Source organism: Mercenaria mercenaria, chromosome 14 (genome assembly GCF_021730395.1).
Source record: "Mercenaria mercenaria strain notata chromosome 14, MADL_Memer_1, whole genome shotgun sequence".
NCBI lineage: Eukaryota > Metazoa > Mollusca > Bivalvia > Venerida > Veneridae > Mercenaria > Mercenaria mercenaria.
The window spans coordinates 9,694,767-9,715,212 of NC_069374.1; the positions used below are offsets into that span (position 1 = coordinate 9,694,767).

A 20,446-nucleotide genomic window follows, 5' to 3' on the forward strand; every position below is an offset into this window, starting at 1 on the left:
TGGACTCTCGGTGCCGCAGCATATTATAATATGAGTTTTGTACTGTTTGTTCAACTGTGAGAGTGCAGCAAATTCATTTATTCTTGAATTGATTTTACAATAGTATTATACACAGCAATTGTATTATTTGGATTCACAGTGCCTGCAGGCACAGTATATTATAATATGATTTTTGTACCGTTTGTTCAACTGAGAGTGCAGTTTTAAAAGTTTCACCAACTTTGAAAATTCTTGGGGGGATCCGGACCCCCTGACCCTCGCGCTGGATCCGCCTATGTAGAATTAGCTTTATACATCATTTGTAACTTTTGGGGGCCTGATAAATTTAGAAGGCAGTGGCTAGAGAACCGGAAATGGTTCCCCAGACAGCAAACTTAATAAGCTGTTGTATGATAAAGACATGTCCTCAGTTTGTTTTAAAAAAATGAAAATATATTGACTGAGGGTTGTCAGGGGCGGATTGGGATGGGGAGGGGTGCTGACCCCCAAGTGTCTGTGCAGGTATCGACAATGCAGAACAGGGGACCAATTAAACATATGTGTAACACAAACATGTATGCATAATTGGTTCCCCTGTTCTGATTGTTGACCAGTATTAAGATAAGCTTGTCAAAGCCCCTTGTGTCAGTGGATTCCGGTTCTCTAGCTGCTGCCAATTTTGAAATTATATGCCTGGCTTGGTGACAAGTTACCATTCATTCTTATCTATCTATCTATTTATACTGCAGCACTCCTCTCTGCGAGTATTATGTGCAGCTGGGCGCCTGTACAAGAAGTTAAAAATAGATTGGATAGGAGGATAAAAGTAATACATGATGTGTATTGCAAGCATGAATACAGTTGATAGTGTTAAAAACAAGAAGGATTTACAGGTAAAAGCAGTCTAAAAACAGGTCTATCATGTTAAGCATTGTGTACAAGTTTGGTCACACCCTGCTTAAACTGATTCAGGGTGGGGGCTTGCACAAGTTGTACTGGAAGGGAATTCCAAAGCACTATGGTGGCTGGAAAGAAAGAATACTTATAGTAATTACAGGGAGTGAGGATCTGAATATAGGAGTGGGAATGCGTATGTCTTGTTAGACGAGATGGGGGGCTGACATGGGGAGGGAGTGGCACAGCAACCAAACCATTCACTATCTTGTAGAACATAAGGAGGCGTGAATCAGATCTCCTATCTTCAAGGGTACGCCATCTCAGCTGACATAGCATGTTTGTGACATTGCTGTTAGGGGAGTAGTCATGACTAACCCATCGCGCTGCCCTCCGCTGAATCATTTCGATCTGGTGGATGTTTTGTTGGGTGTAAGGGTTCCAAACACAGCTAGCATATTCTAGCTGTGGCCTGACTAGGGCTTTATAAGCTACTTCTCGAACTTTTGGGTTCTTGCATTGGATATTTCGCTTGATGAAGTTAAGTGTTAGGGTAGCTTTGGACGTGACTAAATAGAATCTGATGTGTTTATTCCAATTAAGATCTGAGGATATAGTGACCCCAAGGTACTCTGCATCAGGAACTGTTTCCAAGACTTGGCCATGGAGTGTGTACTTTGATTTAAAAGGGCTTTTTGACCTTGTTATGTTCATAACAGTGCATTTTGAGGGGTTGAACTCCATGTCCCACTTACTTTCCCATAGCTGTAACCTATTTAAGTCTTGCTGAAGGATGTTTTCTTGGGCAGAACTATTTACAGTTAAACAGACAGCAGTGTCACCGGCAAATAAACGAACCTGTATAATCAGATTTTCAGGCAGGTCATTAATGTAGAGTAAGAACAGAAGGGGGCCTAGGACGGAGCCCTGTGGGACTCCGGACGTTACTGGAACTTCCTCTGATGTTTCACCATTCACAAGGACAGACTGGCGCCTGACAATCAAGAAAAACTTGACCCACTGCAACGTGGTGCCCTGAACACCATGTTGATGAAGCTTGTACAGAAGTTTCAGATGGTTAACCTTATCAAATGCTTTAGAGAAGTCCAGAAGGATCAAATCCGTCTAGTGGCCTTGTGTTAAGTTTCGGGATAGATCTTCTACAAGTTTGAGTTACTGTGTTTCGCATGACCTTTTCTCTCTGAACCCATGCTGTAGGTCATAGAGGACATTGTTAACCTGGAAGTGCTTGGTAATATTAGAGGCTATGATGTGTTCCAGTAACTTACAGAGAATACAAGTTAGGGAAATAGGCTGATAATTTGCAGGATTGCTTTTGTCGCCCTTCTTAAATAAAGGAGTGACATTGGCCTTGGTCCAGTCAGCTGGGATAGTGCCCGTGTCAAGGGACGTTTGAAAGAGCTTAGTGACTAGTGGTGAGATTTGTTCACTAAGATTTTTAAGGAGGATCGGGACCATCGGGACCGCATTCTTTTATTTTTAGGGACGAAAGGAGTTTCTTAACACCATTTATGCCTATAGTGACCTTTGGCATTTGGGGATATTTTGGTTGGTAATCAGTTGGTATGGAGAGTAGAGACTAGTGTTGTAAAATCGGTTTCAAAACAAAATCGATTATCGAATTGAATCTGAACAGCTATTTCGATTCACAATCGATTATATAATCGAAAGTAAAAGCATTCAGACTTACCTATAATTATACTCTTATTATAGATTCCACTTAGGCAATACATTTCAGATAATTTCATAAAACAAAAATATACTATGCTTTTATCATTACTTGGGACTAGGGATGTTTATTAAAATTGTACGCGTAAATACTTTTCTTGATAAGTAAATTAAACCAATAACAAGTGTCAAGTGATCATGGTGAATACATTTAATGTATTTAGGGAATGCATTTTTACTTTTAACTATAAATTTCTATAAGTATAAAATTGATTAATTTAATCTCAATCTCGTTGGCTTGATAAAATAAATATAAAACAAGACAGTTCAAGACTATTTCAAAATAAGGTTGACAAATTGACAGACACAGAGAGGTACATCGGGATCATTGTTAAATAATTCACAAGTCCATACAAATTACGAAGAGTTCGAATAGTTTGGGTACGAAAACATACCTTTGTTCACATATCATTTTCGGCAGAGTTTGCAAATAACAGATTGCATGTTGAGGTTTTCTTTAATAGGTGGTCCTCGTTTTGTTTTTTCGAAGCCAAAATAAGCCCACACAGTCGACCGAACTTTTCATGGACACTTTTTTCTGCCATTTTACGTGTGAGAGTGACGTCCCTTGCGGTTTAATTAACGAAATGTATGAAAATTACGGATATATGGAATGAACGGAAAGGGATCAATTGCGCGAAAAGCGCTAGCGACATCGATTTCAGAACTCCAACATCGATAGTTGGCGACCTGCAGCTGCCGGCGACGATTATTCGATTTAACTCGATCATCGTTTCATCACTAGTAGAGACTGCACTTTCATTTTACAGAGTTGGCCCAATTTGAGAGGTGACATTGGGGTGAACACGGACTGGAATTGACGATAGAGGATATTGGCCTTCTTTTTGTCATCCATATGAATTTGCCCGTTTTCTAGGAGTGGGGAAATGCCTTGGGAGTCTTGCTTGGCATTTTCTTAAGAAAGAATATCTTTCATTTTGTTTTTACTTACGAAGTACCAATTTTATCTATGTATTACTGTTATCTCGTTAACTCGTAGTTCTTAAATATTGGTTAAGTCGTTTTCCGTTGCATGTTTTTGGCGATGTTGCTGCATGTGATGCGTTGTTACAAATGGTGTATCTAAATTTAGGGGAAGTAACTGTGTCATATATATCAGTATTTTTTTAAGCAGTTTCATTTAATAGACCTTGTTCAACGCTTTGTCACTGTTAGATTAGAATGATCCAAGAAATTTCAATGAAAAGGAGTCGAATTATGCGAAATATTTAGATGTTTATATCAGAACCGGATCCGATTACCAAAGGGAAGAGTACTTTCCCTTAGACAGTAAAATATAGGAGGCAGTAAACAGTTTTCTGAGCTCCTCAGCCTAGAGTCGCCTACCTAACTTTCAAAACCTCACACAAAAGTCTGTAACCACACACCTGAAATAAAGATATTGCAACATTAACATCACTGTATGTCTATCGTTACAAACCATCTACAATACATCTCTAATATCTAGTTTTCTGTTTACAAGACCTGAATTTTGTGCTCTCCCGGTCGCGGAAACTGATGACGAAAAAAGCTAAATTTGCCAATTTTTAAATCGCTGCAGAAAATTTCCTGAAAATTATAGCCCCAACTGCTACGCTGTTCCATACTCCAGTAACACTGTAAAATCTGAAAATAAGCTCAAATATATGTGCCATCCGTACCGTTTCTTCACTGTTCCAGTTTTCCTGAGGTCCCTGCTAAAATGACAACCCCACTTTAAGCTAGCTCAGAGGAAGCATGTATACGCTCCTGCAAGTCATTACGTCATACTATCAAGATCAAGGATACTCAACTGATTTTTTTTTAAATAAGTGAAACTCAATTCTAGCCGCTGAAACTTCAATTCTAGCAATTATTATAATTTAGAAGTTCAAATATGCACTTCATTCCGTAAATTGCCTCTTATTTGTAAATTTCACCCCGGCCAATTCGACACTAACGGCTCAAAACTGTTTACTGCCTCCATAAATTTATGTGTGAGAATTATTTACTTACTCTGTGTACCTTATTTACAATGTCATCAAAAGAAAATAAAGAACATATGAAAAGAAAAGATATTGGCGCTTTGGAATCAGTTCAAGTGTTTGTAGACACAAATATTAAAAAGATTCAGGTAACTTTTTTTATTGAAGAACTGTCATGGCATTTGGATACGAACAATCGGACAGATTTGATCTTTAGGTTATTTCCTGTTCATTGTCAGCCTTTATCCTTCGGGTTATCATTATCTACTGTTAGCAAGAGTTTTGAACATGCTTTGACCACAGGCACAAGTATCGGACCTGGGACAAATAATACAGATATCTCGCCAATAGCGGGTCACTATCAACACTTTTAACATGTGGTGAAGACTGTTTAAACTTTCATTATATCTAAACTTACTAACTCTTAAAACTATTGCTCAAATTCATTTAAATGTTTGATTTATTTGAATCTATCTTTTATGTCTGAAGTTATAATGAAATATTTAAACCTGTCCGATTCACCAATAGGGGGTCACTTTTGCCATTAGAGGGTCACCTAGTTTATCATATTTTCTATCCATTTAAAATAGTCTTTTTTCTGACAAAACATGACTGTGGTATTGGAAATAAACATTTCAAGGCAGAATATAATGAGAATCAGTATATTTACATTTCAAACGTGAGATACTAGGTAAAAGGAATATAGTGCTAGTTTTCACAGTTGTATTTCTAAGCATAATTAGCACCAATTATATCTATACTAAAAACAAAATATTGATGCACAGAACCTTATTAATTTATCTAATTTTGCCAGTTCAGACCATTATTACATCAAATAAACCATTGATTTGTATTTTTAAGCAGAATAAACAATCTTTTGATTATCCCTGATATGGGTGACCCTTTATTGGCTAAATGACCACCTCTGCTTGATGGCATTTTTTTGTCGTCAAAGTCAATCTAAAATTCATAATCATATTATTCCTATGAAAGTGTGTGTTTCACTCTTCAAAATGGTACCAAATTTGTGTGGTTTTATCTAAGAAGCTGTGAGGTATGCCAAAAAATATTCTACTTCGAAGAATTCAAGAGTGCTAAAATCCAAGTCAGGAAACATGGTTGCAAGAGTTATCTACTCATGGAACTCATACTCATTAGATTAGATCCATCTTCTTTTGTGTAATAATTGCTAAGTAATAAGTTTATTTTACTGGATACTTAAACATTGTATACTCTAATATGTGTAAGAGAGATTCACATTTTATATTCAAGTGACCTGCTATTGGCAGTGATTCTCTATTGGCGACTTGACTGTATGACCAGATTGATAAAAATCCTTATATCTTTTGAAGGGGTATCATATTTCACTACATATTTTTCATTTTTGATTCAGTCTGGTCATATATTTTGTCGCAGGTCTGATACTAGTGCCTGTGGCTTTGACATCTGAATGGCAATTTGAAATAGGCCCCGTAGAGCAGATAGGGGACGGGGAAGTATAATTTGCTGTGGGAGTAGCCTCGGTAGGGTTAAGGCTAGGAACTAAGGAAGTAACCGACCTCTTGCCAAACATCAGCCTCAAAATAGCACACTTCAAAGGATGAGTGCATCAGTCAAAGCTAGCCCCAGCCTCAGTATCTTTACAGAGAGGCTGGCGGCGGTCACTATGTAATTCTTCCATTCTGTCCTATTTTAACTGTAGCATACTGTCCTTTTATCTTTTACTTTTAATACTGTAATATACTAAATTTCTTTAACAACTGTTTCTCTGACAGCGCCAACCAGTCATAATTGGAAATTGATTGTTGGTTGTAACGATGTAGATGTAGGGAGTGGCATCGTTTTGTCGTATGTTGTCAAGTCCGTATGAATGTATTAATACATAAATTTTGTTTAGTTTGATTTTGACGTTTGAGAGTTTAATTTATTGACTCGTCTGCTGTTTGGGGAAATCAGCATGCCAATCACTTTGCCTTATTTATGTAAGAACCACTATCGTACTGCATAATAACATTACCCAAATAACGGGCAGCTCAATTATGAAAAGTACAAAAATATCGCTGACCTCAAAACCGAACTATATATATTCAGCAGCCTATATATACATTAAGGAGTGTATTATTATTTATCTATAAAAGAAAAAGCAAGAGTTATTGCATACTTTCCAATGCATAGCTAATAATTCTCCTTATCTAACAAACTTTAGAACTCTTACTTATTGATCCACGTCTTCTACAGACTGAATAAAAGTAAAAATATCACTGCTTTTGAACTATTTAACACACCAACACTGCCACATGAAAGTGATGTCAAGTAATTGAAATGACATCACTCACTAGATATAAAATTTACATGTGGATAACTACAGAGAAAGGTAGGTATTGATGTTCGATTATAAGTACAAACAATGCTACTTCAAATGTGTTAAATGGATTGTATATGGACTGAAAAAAAAAATGGATCAAACATTACAGCATGCATGGGATGTTTCGGATATTACGCTGAAAATGAATGAAGTTTGAATTTGAGGATTGCATGGAAAACTGTCGTAACTCGTATTAGATAAAGAAGAGTTTACAGCATATCACCTCGCATTCATGGAAAGATGATAAATTAATATTATTAATGTATTAGTTTCTTATCATAGCAGCCTTTTTAAATGACTGCTTTATTTAACCGCCTTTTTAAATGACTGCTTTATTTTGTGTCCTTAGATAGGTATGGTATACATGTAACTATTGTCACTTAGGGAAATAATTATTATGGAATGATATTTAGGTAAATATTACACAATGCCTGCTGACTGTTAAAATTTACTCACTGACACTCCCATTATGCTTACTGGTATAGTAATCATGCATGCTGGCACCTTTAACATGCTTGTTGACAATGATACCACGCTTATTGACAATGATACCATGCTTGCTGACAATGATACCATGCGTGCTGGAAGTTACAACTTCTTTGCTGCTTAGACCCTGATGTCTATATCATAATTTCATTTGGCAAAATGACAGTGCCATGTACCGTATTGGAATATTTCAACATGCTATGGTTATACTGGTTAATCTGTAATGCATCCAAGAACAAAAAATCACGAAGTGATCAACCAGTAAGGAAAATGTAATCAGGCACTAGGCAAAATAGGAGTAAGCATAATGTCATTTCAAAAGTATATGTCACATTTTGATAACAGGGGGCGCTATGTTCAAGTGGTCGTGTTTTTTAATCCCCCGCCACAAGTGGTGGGGATTATAGGAATGGTCTCCGTCCGTCCTTCCGTCCGTCCATCCATCTGTCCGTAACACTTTCGTGTTCGCTCCATATCTCCTAAACCCCTTGAAGGATTTTCATGAAACTTGGGTCAAATGATCATCTCATCAAGACGATGTGCAGAACCCATGAGTCAGCCTTGTCCGCCCAAGGTCAAGGTCACAACTCAAGGTCAAAAGTTTGAGCCTTCCATTTTGTGTCCGCTCTATATATCCTAAACCCCTTGAAGGAATTTTATAAAACTTGGGTCAAATGATCACCTCATCAAGATGATGTGCAGAACCCATTAGTCAGCCATGCCGGCTCAAGGTCAAGGTCACAACTTAGGGTCAAAGGTTAGAGCCTTCCATTTTGTGTCCGCTCTATATCTCCTAAACCCCTTGAAGAATTTTCATCAACTTGGGTCAAATGATCACCTTATCAAGGCAATGTGCAGAACTCATGAGTCAGCCATGCCGGCTCAAGGTCAAGGTCACAACTGAAGGTCAAAGGTTTGAGCCTTCCATTTTGTTTCTGCTCTGTATCTCCTAATTCCCTTGAAGGATTCATTTTAAACTTTGGTCAAATGATCACCTCATCAAGGCGATGTGCAGAACTCATGAGTCAGCCATGCTGGCTCAAGGTCAGGGTCACAACTCAAGGTCAAAGGTTTGAGCCTTCCATTTTGTGTCGACTCTATATCTCTTAAACCTCTTGAAGGAATCTTATAAAACTTGGGTCAAATGATCACCGCATCAAAACAATGTGGAGAACTTATGAGTCAGCCATGCCGGCTCAAGGTCAAGGTCATAACTTAGGGTCAAAGGTTTGAGCCTTCCATTTTGTGTCCACTCTGTATCTCCTAAACCCCTTGAAGGATTTTCATCAAACTTGGGTCAAATGATCACCCCATCAAGAACTCAATAGTCAGCCATGTCAACTCAAGGTCAAGGTCACAACTCAAGGTCAAAGGTTTGAGCTCTGTATCTCCTAAACCCCTTGAAGGATTTTTATGAAACTTGGGTCAAATAATCACCTCATCAAGACGTTGTGCAGAATTCATGAATCAGCCATGTCAGTTCAAGGTCAAGGTCACAGCTAAAGGTCAAAGGTTTACCCTTTCACTATCCATAGCAGTGGCGGGGGATTTAGCTGTCTTTTAGACTGCCTTGTCCGTACTTTGAATAATTATTTGCCGAAAGATTATCGAGGATATCCAAATATGTATAGAGATCTAACAATAGTTACTTCCCCTTTTTGCAAATCGCCATTTGTCTTAACTTTATTTATTTTTAATGTTGCGTATATGTACAAGTGACGTGTTATATAAATGGAAGACTCACAGTTTGAAATTCCTGAGATTTCACAAATTAAACTGGCTGTTAAGGACAGAATTTTGCAGATTGCTAATAATGTGTCAAACTGTCATTTTGAACATGTAGAATATGAACTTGAGTCAGTGATGACTGTTTTGACACTTAGCCAAGAGCTAATTAAAATCTGTTATAGGCCGGATATTCCCGTTACCTTTCGTGAAAACTACGAACTTGCACCCCCTGGTATCAAAATGTGACGTGCAATGTTGCACTTTGCATTATGCTTACTTTCAACTTGCTTAGTGGCTGATTGCATCTTTCATATTGTGTGGTCACATCGTTTATTTTCTTCTGTGAGCATTGTAACTGTGCAATGTTGCTTATATACAGTCCCGGCATGTTGAAATATTCCAATACGGTACACGGCACTGTCATTTTGCCAAATGAAATTATGATATAGACATCAGGGTCTAAGCAGCAAATTAGCTGTAACTTCCAGCAAAGGTGTCAGCATGCATGATTACTATACCAGTAAGCACAATGGGAGTGTCAGTGAGTAAATTGTAACAGTCAGCAGGCATTGTGTTATATTTACCTAAATATCATTCCATAAATTATCATGATTATGCTATACAAATGAATATACATCATTGCATGTATATTAATCATGACTCTGTTAGTTAACTCTTACCCTGCTAAATTTTTATTTATAATGAACTTGTCCATCTTTAAATTTGGACAATACCATTAACTGTTAAAAGGGGTGTTTACCAAAAAGATACTGACTGAATGGCAAAAAGTGCAGAGCGATTGTGCAGTCTGATCATGATCTACACAAGTCGCAAAGGCAGAATAATTGTGTCCAGCATGTTAAGGGTTAAGGTTGAAATGAAAAAAACTGAAGTTTAGGTAGAGTTTAAGCTGCAAGATTTATGTTGTTTTATACATTGATTGAAAACTTCTTTTCTTTTCAGAATGGTCTATACATTGTTGGAGGCATAGGGGCTATTATAACTGCTCGCAGTATATATATGGTAATCATTAGATATTATTTTGTAATTTGACTGAAGAATGTAAAGCCATTATATGCTGTCAAGTGGTCAAGCAGGCAGCCTTATGGACATCTCTTGTTTGCCTTCATAATTTGATTCTGTCAAACGTTTTCAAGGATGTATGCCATACAATGTTGAAATCATTCTTTTTCAGTTTAACAATAAAGCTTAGTCTATCCTTTTTAGGCACCCATGTTAGATCTAGACTGGCCTTGATTTAGTGCAATATATAAATATACACAGAATGCTTTTTTAAATATTACTTTGGTTCTTCTTAACTTTGTACTGTCAAACCTGTTTTAAAGGCCATGTATGAACATGCTAGCTTTTATTTTCTAGCTTTTAATTTCAAGCTTTTACTTCTCTGACTAGATGTAAAAAATTACCATGACTGGCCTTTGACTGTGTTCTAAATATTTCAATTATATTTTGTCAGTATTGTCTTTATTCAATTATTTTTTGCTTCGGATTTACTTAGCACAGATACAATTATTATAGGTCATATGGCGACTTTCTAGCTTTCATGGTGGAGGAAGACACCAGGTGCCGTTCCGTGCATTATTTCTTCACAGGCAAGCACCTGGGTTGATCCACCGACCTTCTGTAAGCCAGCTAGATGGCTTCCTCACATGAAGAATTCAGTGCCATGAGTTAGGCTTCAGCCAATCAGTAAGGGGCAAGTGATTTGAAGTCGGCGACATTACCCACTCCCTAAGATTAAATATTAATAATTACATTTAAGAGTCAAAGTGGCTTGGTTGAAAAGTTTGAGCTTTTGAATGTTTTGTTTTTCTTTTTCTTTTCAGACAAAAGTATTCACGAAAGTTGAAGACATTCCTGCCCAGTTCATACGTAAGCAAGTAAAGTTACGTGGTAAAGTTAAGGAAGTAAATGACGAAGGAATATTAAGCATCGAACATATACCAATATGGCGGCTGAGGGTGCCATTCATTAGACAAAACCAAACCAATGGTAAGACCTAGGGCTATCGTAGATTGAAGAAAAAAATGATAAATGCTATTTGCTGACAAATAAAAGATACAGTGAAACACAGCTCGCTTGAGCATTGTCGGCTCAAAGACCCTGCCCTGAGGAAGTTATATGGTTCCTGACCATTTTCCTGATACATACAGCCTAAAACTGGTCACTTAACACAGTTTTATAGCCTTAGGCCCAGGAAGGCACACTGATAATGAAAATGTTCTTTATTGTGTAGTCTGTATTAAACAAACACTTGTCTTAATCAGTCAAGAAGTTAACTTCCCAAATGAACATTTTGTTCTAATTTCAACTTGTCTTAACCAGCCACAAGCCGTAAGCAGTTAGATTGTGTCACTTCCTTGGCTGGTTACTTAATACAGGTTTGATTATATTTGGATCGCTCAAAACTGTGGATAACTTGAGAATTTTGCTTATCTTCCTGCAACCTTTTACTGTAAAGTCGTTAGTATTCACGAGCAATGAATTTTTGAAGACTCCTTTGTTGTGTCAAACCTTGAGGCTGAAAAGTTTTCATCTAGTAACTGGAGAATGTTTTAGAACAAGTTTGTTGCCTGTGGTCAGTAGATGACCCATTTTGGAGTCAGTAGGTCAAAGATGAAGGTCATAGCAAATTTTCTAAATGTCTAGCTCCTACAGGGTATCATCAGAGCATATTTAACTTTCAAATCATTCAAACAGTTCTTTTTTGCCTGTCTTTCTCCATTGATCTACTGAAACTCTGCATCTGTTATTGACTTGTTGATGCTGCGATTTATACAGACAGTATCAAGATATTTTGTGCATGTTTAATGATTTATGGAACATCACTGTCACGTATAGAAAAGAATTTTTTATGCATTTCGTTAAGTTTTGGAGAAAATTCACTCTATTAGTGTGTGCGTTAATTAATATACTTTGTCACATATAGGTTGTCGTGGGAGTGAAAAAAAGGCATTGCATAAAATTGATACTAGTGTAATAAAGCTTTGACGTCGACGTCATTTAAAGTATAGAAGTTAGTCAAATTGACTTGTTTTTAGTAATCAAAGAAAGTAGACGTTTTGGTGTTTAGGCAGGAAAAGCTAACATATGATAAAGAATATTACATTTGTGACTTTCCACTTTGAATTTATTAAACTTGTTGTCAGAACAAAATTAATAAACTGCTCAGCGGAGCCTTGAATTTTATTATTTTATTCAGCTCATTTAATAAATTCAATATGAAAAGACACTCATTTGATTTTCTCTATAGATAAACTTTAGAATCTTAAAATTTGAAATTTAAATCTTCAAGAAAAGGCGTGTAATTTAGTCATTATATATACAGTCATTTTGCTAGCATCTGAGGTTTGGAAAATCAAAATAAGACACTTTTTTGCTACATTAGGAATATGATTTTATATCAGTTATGAATTCAGCTGGGAAAAACATATGCATGTTCAAAGTAACAAATAATCTGAAGTGTAGATGTTATTTTTTCTTGTGAAGATTAAGGTTATTGCTCATGTTAGTTTTGGCTTTGATGAGGTCTGTAATCAAGAGAGAAAATTGTTTGGCAGCATCTGTTTATCCCCACATCTTGTTGCCCAGTTGTTAATAATAATGACTTCCTTTTAGGGTAGTTTGGCGTTTCATAAGAAAGTTTATTAACATTGAATTAAAACTCTGTAGAATTTCTCAGAGGCCTGTTCTCTATAAGTACAGACTCTGGTATTGTATTTCTTTTTTTTTTTTTCAGAATGTTTGCCTGTTCATTTAGCTTGTATAGATCTAAGCCCAGAAGGTAGACTGTGGTTATCTGAAAATACCCTACACAAAGTAGTCTGGTTCCATCTTCTGCATAGGACTGGTTCCCATAATGACATGGGCTCACACCTGTATAGCAAAATTGAAATACCACAGGTAAATTACTATTCTATAGGAGAGATTGCTGTGACGTCACGCATTAACATCTTTTTATCTGGTGGTGGACAAAACAGTTGTTTTTACATTGTGTATGGGATCAGAATTTATAATTTTTAATAACTTTTTCACTCATTTATGGATTTTCAAAATTCAGAAAGTTTTGAAATACTTACAATTTTCATATTTTCGTATTCAAATATCTTTTTTAAATGAATAACCGTTTTAAAAGACATATAATATTAATAGCGGCATAGTGATGTTCAAAACTTTTAAAAAACACTGTAAGTTAAGTGTTTATAATTCATCCATTTTATTTCGAAATAATATTTAAAAGTAATTAATAAATTGCTTGTTTTATAACCTTTCCATTGATCAAAAAATTATTGATATAATTTGTGTTTTAAGAAAGTTTATGCTGTTAGAAAAACATCACTGTTTACAAAAAAACATGGATGCTCAGTGTCTGCCCACCCGATCATTGTCTTATCAGTTCTAAAAAAAGAAAATACAACAATGGATTTGTATACAAACACGATATCTCCTACATACCAAGAGCTTTGTAGATGGTAGACTGGTCGATTTGAAGTAGTCTGGTTCCACCTCTTTACCTAGACTGTTTCCCATAATAACATTGCTTCACATCTGTATAGCAAATTCTTTTTAAGAAGTGAAATAATTACACCTAAATCTTTTTATATATCTAGGCCTGGATGGTAGACTGTGGTCAACTTAAAAAAGTCCTTCATGAAGAAGTCTGATTCAGTCTTCAACACAAAACTGGTTCCCATAATTGCAGGAGGTCATACTTGAACAGCAGAAGCAAATAATCACACGTTTGGTTATAATATCATGCCCCGGTATTAGATTTGCCTATTGTCTGTCTGTTAGTTTAGTTTAACATATTTATTCCCAAAATAGAGTACGTATATTTATACGTATGACATACTGTAGTGAAGACAAAACAGGAAAGGATAAGAATGAAAGACAAGTCTTACAGAATTCTTCTCCTTCTGTCCATCTGTTAGTCTGATGGTTCATCGGTCTGTATATCATCTGATCAATAGCTAGAGAATGCTTGGCCTTAGCCTGGCTCCCTGGCTGCATGGTTATTTTTTATATTAATACTGCAAACATTTTATTTGAAACTCCTAAATAGCACAGTTTTATCTGATGGCTGAACCATACAGCCTGGTGAAAGTTGGCCAGTGTAACTCTAGATTGCCCCTGTAAATTATTAACTACTGAGAACCCTATCAATTATGAGACAATTAACTACCCTATGTAATGACAAGTTCTCCTTACCAATTTGATAGGGGTCATTTAAGAAAACATCAGATGTTGATATTTTCTAGAAGAGTTCATGATTCAACAGTTTACTAGTAAATGTAAAAGTGAAATATTGTATGTGGATAATCATTTGGAGGTAACATAAACTCAGAATCTTTTTTAATGATTTTTTTAGGTTTTATTAAATGTTAAATATGGAAACTCCAACTAAAGAAAGTGTTTACTGTTATGGTAAAATTAACCCTTACATCAAAAATGTTCAAATATATTTTATGTGGGGAAATGAAAGAAAACAGAAAAGAAAGACAGCGCTTGTGTGTCATGGTCAAGAAAAAAAGACTTGTACTGGTACACAATTGAGCAATTTCTGGGTACAGTGCAACCTCTGTAAAGCAACACCCTTTGGGAGATACAAATTTTGACTGTTATGTAGAGGTTATTGTTCTGGAGAGGTAAATTTGATAGTATATTTCAGCTTAGGGAAATTTAGATGATGTTATGGAAAGGCTTGTGCTTAAGAGAGGGCTGCTCTGGAGAGGTTATTATAGAAAATTGAGGTAAATTTGATAGTATGTTTCAGCTTAGGGAAATTTTGATGATGTTATGGAAAGGCTTGTGCTTAAGAGAGGGCTGCTCTGGAGAGGTTATTATAGAAAGATGAGGTAAATTTGATAGTATATTTCAGCTTAGGGAAATTTTGATGATGTTATGGAAAGGCTTGTGCTTAAGAGAGGGCTGCTCTGGAGAGGTTATTATAGAAAGATGAGGTAAATTTGATAGTATATTTCAGCTTAGGGAAATTTTGATGATGTTATAGTAAGGCTTGTGCTTAAGAGAGGGCTGCTCTGGAGAGGTTATTATAGAAAGATGAGGTAAATTTGATAGTATATTTCAGCTTAGGGAAATTTTGATGATGTTGTTATAGTAAGGCTTGTGCTTAAGAGAGGGCTGCTCTGGAGAGGTTGTACTGTATTAATATTGTTTCACTGGAGAGAAGTTTGTATTTTAAATGAATTTGTTGTTATTAAACAAAGAAAAAACAAGAGCCATGTTAGACATGGCTAATCCCCCCGCCGGGCATATTATAATTGAATGCTAAAGTTCCTGGCAAGTTAGTGTTTGAAAGTATTAATTTTCGGGAAAGCTTTGAAGAACCGTTTAGTTGTGGTCCGCATCAGGGGTTTTAAAGATGTGGAAGAAAGAATAAGTCAGTGGTGAGGTGGTTTACTGTTAAATTTTATTAATTTTCATGAACAGTATAGCTATGATGTTTTTCTATATGGCTACTGTAAAAAGAAGGAATGGAAAGCTAACAGGGAACAAAAGTGCCAGAATGTCACAATATACGCCTGTCACAGAAAATTTGTTTACACTAGCAGCTGTATTTGCAAATGGAATTTCAATTTTGTGGTTGTTTAGTAATCATTGTAAGTCTTTTGTTTTTCTAAGTCCACAAAAAAAACTCCTTACCAGGTAGAGATACCTTAAAATACACCTAAAATTGAAAAGTAACATCTATGTTGTACCACAGAAAAGTGGTCTTGTTTTTTCCCTACGGTCAGTTATAAAAATGTTACAATATAAGTTATTTATAGTAACAACTAAGGGAAGTTAATCTTTAAAAAAAAAAAATTGTAAGTCCACACAAAAATCTTTACCAGGTAGAGATTGGTCAAAATACACCTCAAAATTGGATGTAGCATGCATGTTGTACTACAGAAAAGTGGTCTCGAATTTTCCCTACGACTAGTAATGAAAAAGTTACAATAAAAGCTATTTAAAGTAACAACAAAGAGAAGTAATTCTAAAGAAGGGAACTGCGCATGACACTTCGTCTCATGATGGTGTATAATTGTGCCAACTTACATCAAAATCCCTCCATGCATGAAGAAGAAATGCTTCGGACAAAGTCATTCTTGTATCTGACCTTTGGCCTCTAAGTGTGACCTTGACCTTAGACCTAGGGACCTGGATCTTGCGCATGACACTCCGCCTCGTGGTGGTGAACATTTGTGCCAAGATGTATCAAAATCCCTCTATGCATGAAAAAGAAATGCTCCGGACAAGGTTTTCATTCTTGTATCCTTTGACCTCTAAGTATGACCTTGACCTTAGACCTAGGGACCTGGTTCTTGCGCATGACACTCCGTCTCGTGGTGGTGAACATTTGTGCCAAGATATATCAAAATCCCTCCATACATGAAGAAGATATGCTCCGGACAAATTTTTTTAAGAAAAATAAATAAAAATAAAGGGGAATAATTAAAAAAAAATAGGCAAGGTAGAGTTATTGTTCTTGCATACTGCACTTCCTCCCAATGTGTTCTATCAGTGTATGAAGTTTGAAGAAAATCCCTCCAGTACTTTTGGAGTTACGCTCCGGACAATTTTTTTTAAGAAAATAAGATAAAGGGGAATAACTCAAAAATAGGAAAGGTAGAGTTATTGTTCTTGCACACTGCACTTCCTCCCAATGTGTTCTATCAGTGTATGAAGTTTGAAGAAAATCCCTCCAGTACTTTTGAAGTTATGCTCCGGACAAAGGTCGTTGTGGACGGACGGACAGACGGACGCACGGACGCACGCACGCACGCACACACGCACGGACGGAGAGCATTTCTAATATCCCCTTCGCCTTTGGCGGGGGTTTATTAATAAAGAAGGGTGCTGGTGATGTTAAAAGTACTTAAGAGCCTTGAACTCTTTTTGGTCGACAGTGAGATGTCTCCAGCTACGGCCAGTTCTTGATGACACCAAGTCAGTAGATTTTTTTCAATTTTATTTCCTATGACAACATGACAGATGCTGGACTTCATAGTTTAAAGTTCTAAAGTTAATGAAATTTTACACAAAGTTTTAAACCAGTGCATCACAGTCCGTGACGAACTGTGTGTATTATAAAGCGTTTAAATTATAAATTACTGTTATTCATATTTTTGTCTATGTGTTTTGGAGTGACAACTGATTCTAAACAAGGGCAGTCCGTAAGACAGCCAATGCTCGTCTATTCAAATTGTTTTCCCAAAAGCAGGAATTTTACCCTATCTTAAAATGTTAAAATAATTATAGTTTCAATCCAGTATCTGCATTCGTTTTTGGAGATGGGAACTTGCATGCAAAATTTACTTTAACCAGGATTAGTCTAAAAGTCTAATTGTCTAATTTGGACAATGCATGTCAGAGCTATGGGACGTCACTTAAGGTACAATAGGTGACTCAACAATAATGGTACATTGTGTGCTGTCATAATGGAAAAAAAGCAAATGCAATTGGGGCAATTTCTAAAGTTAAGCTTTTGCCACTGCCAGTTGGTCAACAGAATAAAACATAATTTCCTTTTAAATATTCTTTTACAACATGCTCTTGGTTTGGTCTTATTTGTTCATATTTTACAACTTTTAAGTATAGCTTCATCCATTTCATCATTAAAAGTAAAGTTTAATTTAAAATGATTTAATTCTTGATCATAAGATCACAATTCCTCTGATAAATATGTAAAAGCACATTCCTGTTGTCTGATAAGCCAATACAAGCTGACGGCAGGCCATAAATCGGTAAATTAGCTGCAGTTCATTAAATGATGAAACCCTTTGGTAACACCCCACAGTAATAGCAGCAGATTGTCACTAAACGAAATTAATGGGAATTTGTCTCACAAATTTGTGAGACACTGGTAGCCAACTTTCACCAGTCCCTATGTTTGGAGCCAGGGGCAATAAAAAATGTCAATGTAGAAACAACCTTCTGGAGTTACTTCCCTCTTAATGAACAAAACTTATATATGTAAATAAGAACAAACATAGGGACGGGAGCCAGTCTAGCTTGGCCTCACAATGGTCAAACTTGATCAAAAGCTAGAGAGTGCTTGGCCTCACAATGGTCAAACTTGATAGGATGATTGCCTGTAGTCAGTAGATGATCCCTAATGTTTTGGGAGTCAGTAGGTCAAAGGTCAAGGACACAGTAACCTTCATACTGAAAACAGTTATTTTATTCCAACAAATGTATACAATTCTACAAATTTCACAGTATTTAGTTATACTGAGACTTGTTAACGTTGATCCACATAATGTGGAAACTAGGATGCACAGAAAATCAGACCAGTTCTTATGTTAGCATAGTCTGACATGCATAGAAAAACTAAAACACTGTGGCTGAAATATTGAATATAAAACTGGTATAGATGCAGGCCAGGCTCCAAGGTTGTATATTAGGGTTTTGAGTCTAGTCTAAGTCTTAGAATGCTACCTAGCAACTGGTTGGAACCAACCAGTTAGATGGTGGAGAGCTGAGACTGGTTCCCTAAACAGTGTTTTTTAACTTTTAGCCCGGGAAGGCACGCTTTGATATTGAAAAAGTTCTTCACTACACAGTCTGGTTCCATTTTTTTCACAGGACTGGCTCCCACAATGGCAAAAACTCACAGATGTTTTTTAACATACAGTATGATACCTTATGCAGGGACTACCTTAGCCTGGAAAATTAGGGAGAAGTACTGTGTTTCATTTAGAAATTCGGAAGTTATCGCTATTTTACAAATGTTTAGGGCTCTCAGATCTCCATTTTCCGTCAACTTTAATTATTACTCTTTTATTCTTTTATTATCATTTACTGCAATCACATTAACTGCAAACAATTAGTAGCTAATTCAGTGGCATCAACCTGAAATCAAGTGATCCTTTTTTGTTGTCATGGACACATCTCCATGTGACATTCTGTGTATTGCGTATTGTGTTCACAGACTTTACTTAAAAGGAACGTATAATCTCGGCACACTTTATTGCTGATTATGTTTTTGTTTCATCCAATTGTAGGGCAACTGGAGCTTCGCTTTTCTGGGCGGGAATGTGGAAGTGAAATATTTCAAGGCAAAATTATCGCTCAACTTTGCCCAAAACGCAGTCCCTGTTTATGGCAGATTTATATGTTACACTTAGGGAAATTGGCAAATGACTTGACTGTGTACCCTATAACTGAAATGTTTCTATTTGCAGAGATTTAGGAGAAACATCCAAGTTAATGAAGAGCTCATCAGACAAGGACTGAGCAAGATCTCCTCATTGTCTTGTTTGGAAGATGGCAAAATGCCAACCAATAAGAACTTGTTACTATATTTAGACAGACTGGTTCAGTTGGAAAATCATGCCTCTAAGAAAGGTGTAGGAATGTGGACACAACAAGAGGAGAGTTCATGGACGAGAAAAGGACTGAAAACTGTGGGATACATTCTTACTAGTCCTGTAAATGTTCTAAAATGGATTTATAAGAAATGGAAACGGAAGTAGATGAAAACTTTTTCTTCAGAAGTTTCATATTAGATAACCAAAGAATTTATGAATAAACTTTTTAATTTAGGTTAATATATATAATATACCTGCTGATACAAAGTCAAACTATATGAAAGTGTTATTTCTCAGGTGTTTGTCCCCTTGTATAACCCCAGTTCTTAGCTGGAAGCAAAGTTCAGAATGATTTAATAAGTTTCAAAGCAATACACATATATGTTCACAATTATAATGAAATACACACACATACAAGGTTCATTGTCACACTGGAAAGTCAACAGTTATCATTGTGTTTGCATGGTATAATGGAAGGATTTTCATAAAACTAAGTATCAATTGTTTACTTCATCAAGGTACTTGTCCAGCACACAACCCAGTCCTCTAAGTCAATGGTTATGGCTACACTTCCATGTCAATGGTCATGATAATAACATTTAAGTCGAACCATGAGAAAACCAATGTAGTGCATTTGTGACCAGCATGGATCCAGACCAGCCTGTGTATCCGCGCAGTCTGGTCAGGATCCATGCTGTTTGCTTTCAAAACATATTGTATTTAGAGAAACCGTTATTGAACAGCATCGATCCTAACCAGACTGAGCAGATGAAAATTTGTCAGAATATTTGTCTCCATGAAATCACTAGGTAAAACATGTTTACACTGTTATGGTGAGTTATGCAGGTGAGCGACCCAGGGCCATTTTGTTTAGCCATGCATAAAAATTTGGAGTTGTTTGTTTTAAGTTTAGCACCATTTTTGTTTTCAACAGTATTTCAGTTAGG

The 20,446-nt window shown here is 36.3% G+C and overlaps 2 protein-coding genes and 1 long non-coding RNA gene across 4 annotated transcripts in view; 1 reads left to right on the forward strand and 2 right to left on the reverse strand.

Moving 5' to 3' along the window:
* The window catches only part of LOC123526343 (neprilysin-1-like), a 108,120-nt gene extending 104,419 nt beyond the window's left edge, over positions 1-3,701 (reverse strand). Inside the window, exon 1 of the mRNA XM_053522921.1 lies at positions 3,575-3,701. The gene's annotated coding sequence lies outside the window, so the exon portion shown is untranslated. The remainder of the gene's footprint in view (positions 1-3,574) is intronic.
* On the forward strand, positions 778-19,795 carry LOC123526345 (protein C3orf33 homolog). 2 transcript variants are annotated; one of them, XM_045305470.2, is made up of 6 exons: positions 3,840-3,919; positions 4,587-4,735; positions 10,129-10,188; positions 11,013-11,178; positions 12,926-13,089; positions 19,374-19,795. In XM_045305470.2, exons 2-6 carry the CDS (start codon positions 4,595-4,597, stop codon positions 19,662-19,664), a joined length of 822 nt encoding a protein of 273 aa, XP_045161405.2. In that variant the 5' UTR covers positions 3,840-3,919; positions 4,587-4,594; the 3' UTR covers positions 19,665-19,795. The 2 variants fall into 2 exon arrangements, with proteins under 2 accessions (XP_045161406.2, XP_045161405.2); XM_045305471.2 differs by lacking the exons at positions 3,840-3,919; positions 4,587-4,735 and adding an exon at positions 778-872.
* On the reverse strand, positions 3,970-4,592 carry LOC128548360 (uncharacterized). The gene is made up of 2 exons (XR_008366968.1): positions 4,284-4,592; positions 3,970-4,010 (listed from the first exon to the last, which is right to left on the reverse strand). It is a non-coding gene; the product is annotated as an uncharacterized LOC128548360 (long non-coding RNA).
* Positions 19,796-20,446: the final 651 nt, after the last annotated feature.